Source organism: Macrobrachium nipponense, chromosome 1, assembly GCF_015104395.2.
Source record: "Macrobrachium nipponense isolate FS-2020 chromosome 1, ASM1510439v2, whole genome shotgun sequence".
Classification (NCBI taxonomy): domain Eukaryota; kingdom Metazoa; phylum Arthropoda; class Malacostraca; order Decapoda; family Palaemonidae; genus Macrobrachium; species Macrobrachium nipponense.
In genome coordinates this window covers 132,836,577-132,839,807 of record NC_087200.1, presented here as the reverse complement: position 1 = coordinate 132,839,807, position 3,231 = coordinate 132,836,577, and the positions used below count along the sequence as shown (strand labels likewise).

General features: G+C 34.6%; 1 protein-coding gene across 1 annotated transcript in view; it reads right to left on the bottom strand.

The window, feature by feature from the left end:
- Positions 1 to 836: 836 nt before the first annotated feature.
- Positions 837 to 3,231, bottom strand: part of LOC135219648 (uncharacterized) — a 7,311-nt gene continuing 4,916 nt past the window's right edge. The window contains exon 4 of the mRNA XM_064256581.1: positions 837 to 1,728. Within this exon, the coding sequence (XP_064112651.1) occupies positions 1,609 to 1,728 (120 nt within the window). The 3' untranslated portion in view covers positions 837 to 1,608. The remainder of the gene's footprint in view (positions 1,729 to 3,231) is intronic.

The window sequence follows — 3,231 nt, the reverse complement described above, 5'->3', positions numbered from 1 at the left end:
ATCCAACTCTAATGTCAATTAGTAGTTCCTGGGGGATCATCTCTTCAAATTTAGTGCTTTTATCCACCCTGTAATGGTAATCTCAAAATCTGACATTGAGCAACCTGACTACACGGTCCTCGCAGTTCGGTAGATCGAGTGCGCCAGGTAACCAGCCACTTATCTATTATAATTCCCCTATAGTATTATTTCCGAGGTAGAGCTAATTGGATATTGAAAGATATTTGTAGTATATATATACAAACATATATGCAATTTTATGTATAGTCATCAAGTTCGTTGATTTATGTTTTACTGTTTTGAACGTGTTAATCATGAGGTTCTGTTGATCCTTCGTTAATCTCAGCTGTGACTTATGCACCTGTTCGTTAATCGATTTTGTTGGCTAAGATCACAGGGAAGAATGTTTTAGGGCCAGAAACTTGATTCTAAAATATCTGCTGTCTCTCAGCCGAGTAACTGTCCAAATCACTTCAGTGTTATGGGCTGCTATGATCAAGAGCTCATGCTGGCATAACGCGAGCTTAATCATAACAACAACATTTGAGAGCTGACAGTTTGTTTATTATACGTAGAAATCTTCTCGCCAGTTCAAAAGGTAAGTGTCGTTTTTGTACACAGGTGTTCTAGATCCCAGTCAATACCAGTCAGCCGATCAGCTGACTGGTCCGTCCACCTGACTCACTTTAGCCATGATAGAATTGGCAATTCGTTCATAGTAAATTTATAGCATTAACTCTAACAAAGTTAGTTTAATGGTACAATATATTAAAGCAGCAATGATCAGTCTCATTGCGTCGAGCATTTCAGCACAAAGGAGAAATAATACCACAGACGATTATTCATTTTAGCTTTTAATGAAATAAATAAGAGAAATTGCGATTCCTAAAGACAAAGCCTTAGCAAATATGTATGTAGTAGTTAAAGTGCTGAAGACAGTGTTTCATAAAGAAATCTGAGCTTGGATATTACTAAAACAATAAAGAAAACATGAAAAACTTAACAGCATTCGGTGAAAACAAACAAATATTTGGCGCTTAAACAGGTAACAACAGTGAATGACTGGCTTACTGGTGAGGTGAGAAACGAAGAAAGGGAAAGTGTCAGTTGCATAACGTAAATTTGGCTATTATCTTCACGTCAAGGAAGTAGTCACTGAAGTATTATAATATGTCTGTAGAGTTGGATGTTAATCGATTTCGATAATCTCGTATCCCTGCTTTTCAGATCTTTTTAATACAGTATAGTACGTCTTTTTACTCGAACGTTTTCCTTGAAATTCCATGTCACAAACGCATTAAATCCAATTTCGTGACAGACATATATTGTGATGGAATATCGTATTGAAATCTTCTGGAAGTCTTCTATAATACGTCCTGCGTTGCACGAAGGTGGAGAGGAAATACGCGATGCATTTTTGCATAATTAGATTAGTAGTTTAACTTCGAATAGCTTTGTACCGTCACAGTGCAGGAATATATGAATGGCGATCACAGATGTTTTGAATAATGCAGTGACATCAAGAATATTTGCTGGGGACTTGTGATGACGTCAGTGAATTCCATAGGAGGTGGAGAGACTTCGGAAGTCGTCCATGGGTTGCGATACTTAGTGCAGGAAGAAATGGTCGTTGATGTCGCTCTGGATGCAGATTTTGGGAGGACCGGAGTGGCACACATCACTGCAGCACAGCTCGTCGTTATTGCAGTCGTCGTCAGTGCGACAGGACTGTGAAAAAAGGACAGAAGTATATAGGCATTTGCTCTTTAGGAAAATGAGGTCTTCTTTTGTTCAGTATAACTGACTTCAAGAAATAGATATTCAAGTGAATATACTATCGTGAATATTACTTGTTTCGCGCTCGTAAAATCACAAAAATATTCATTTGTACTTAGAAATTTTTTAGATTCATTTGTATCTTAGAAATTATATAGATTTATTTGGATCTTAGAAATTGTATAGATTCATTTGGATCTTGGAAATTTCATAGATTCACTTGGATCTTAGAAATTATAAAGATTCATTTGGATCTTCGAAATTACAAAGATTCATTTTGGTCTTAAAAATTATATAGATTCATTTGGATCTTTGAAATTATATAGATTCATTTGTATCTTGGAAATTTCATAGATTCATTTGGATCTTGGAAATTATATAGATTCATTTGGATCTTAAAAATTATACAGAATCATTCGGATTACTTGATAAAAGTTCAACACCAATAGAATCGTCAGGCTGTGGTGTGTGCGTATTACAAATTATGATTTTTTGTGTTTATTTGTAACTTGTAAGCTGATGTATTCAATAGCTTAATGTTAAGAAGACGTCAAATTGTGTATAAACTGGTATGCATCTGCGTTCTTTGCATATTCATATTCATATTACCTACTAAACACCTCTTACATATGTATGATCATTTCGAAACTGCGCGTATTTAGTCTAGTAGAAAAATTTTCCATTGTATTTCTCGGTAATATGTAAACCACGTAGCATGCAGGAAAATATGCATCTGTTCAGCAGTGTGAACGTATCTTTGCTTGATTCATTGCGTAAGCAGGCGTCATCGTATTCAGTTTGCAAATTGGTGAAAGTTGAAAAGGATTTAGCTCTATAGCAAAATACCTAAAGGAGCTAATCAAAAGTTTCCTTATCAAATCAATTAAGGTTACCTTGCAACTATAGCAACACCATTTGATGAGGTATCGATGTCCCAGATTAATGTGAACGGTCTTATTTTTTAACAAGAAAAATGAGAAAAACGCAATTCTTAACCAAATGAAAAATTATAATACTTATTTTTTAAGTCTTGGAAAAGTTTTTGTGGTGTTTCTCTCTTTTTCATTGAAAGTATTTTTGTTGCTTCTCTCTGTTTCATTGGAGATGTTTTTGTGGTATTTCTCTCTTTTTCGTTGAAAGTGTTTTTGTGTTTCTTCTCTTTGTTTCACTGAAAAATTTTTGTTCTGTTTCTCTCTATTTCATTGAAACTTTATATGTTGCTTTTCTGTTTCATTGAAAATTTTTTTCGTGTTGCTCGTCTGTTCTTAGTGTTTTTGTGTTGCTTCTCTCTGTTTCATTAAAGTGTTTTTGTGTTGCTTCTTTATTTCATTGAAAATGTTTTTGTGTTGAGTCTGTTTCATTGGAAGTGTTTTTGTGTTGTTTTTCTCCTTTCCATTTGTTCTTTTTCTTGCTTGGTTTCGTTCAGCAGACATCTTACATTCTTATCACCACTCG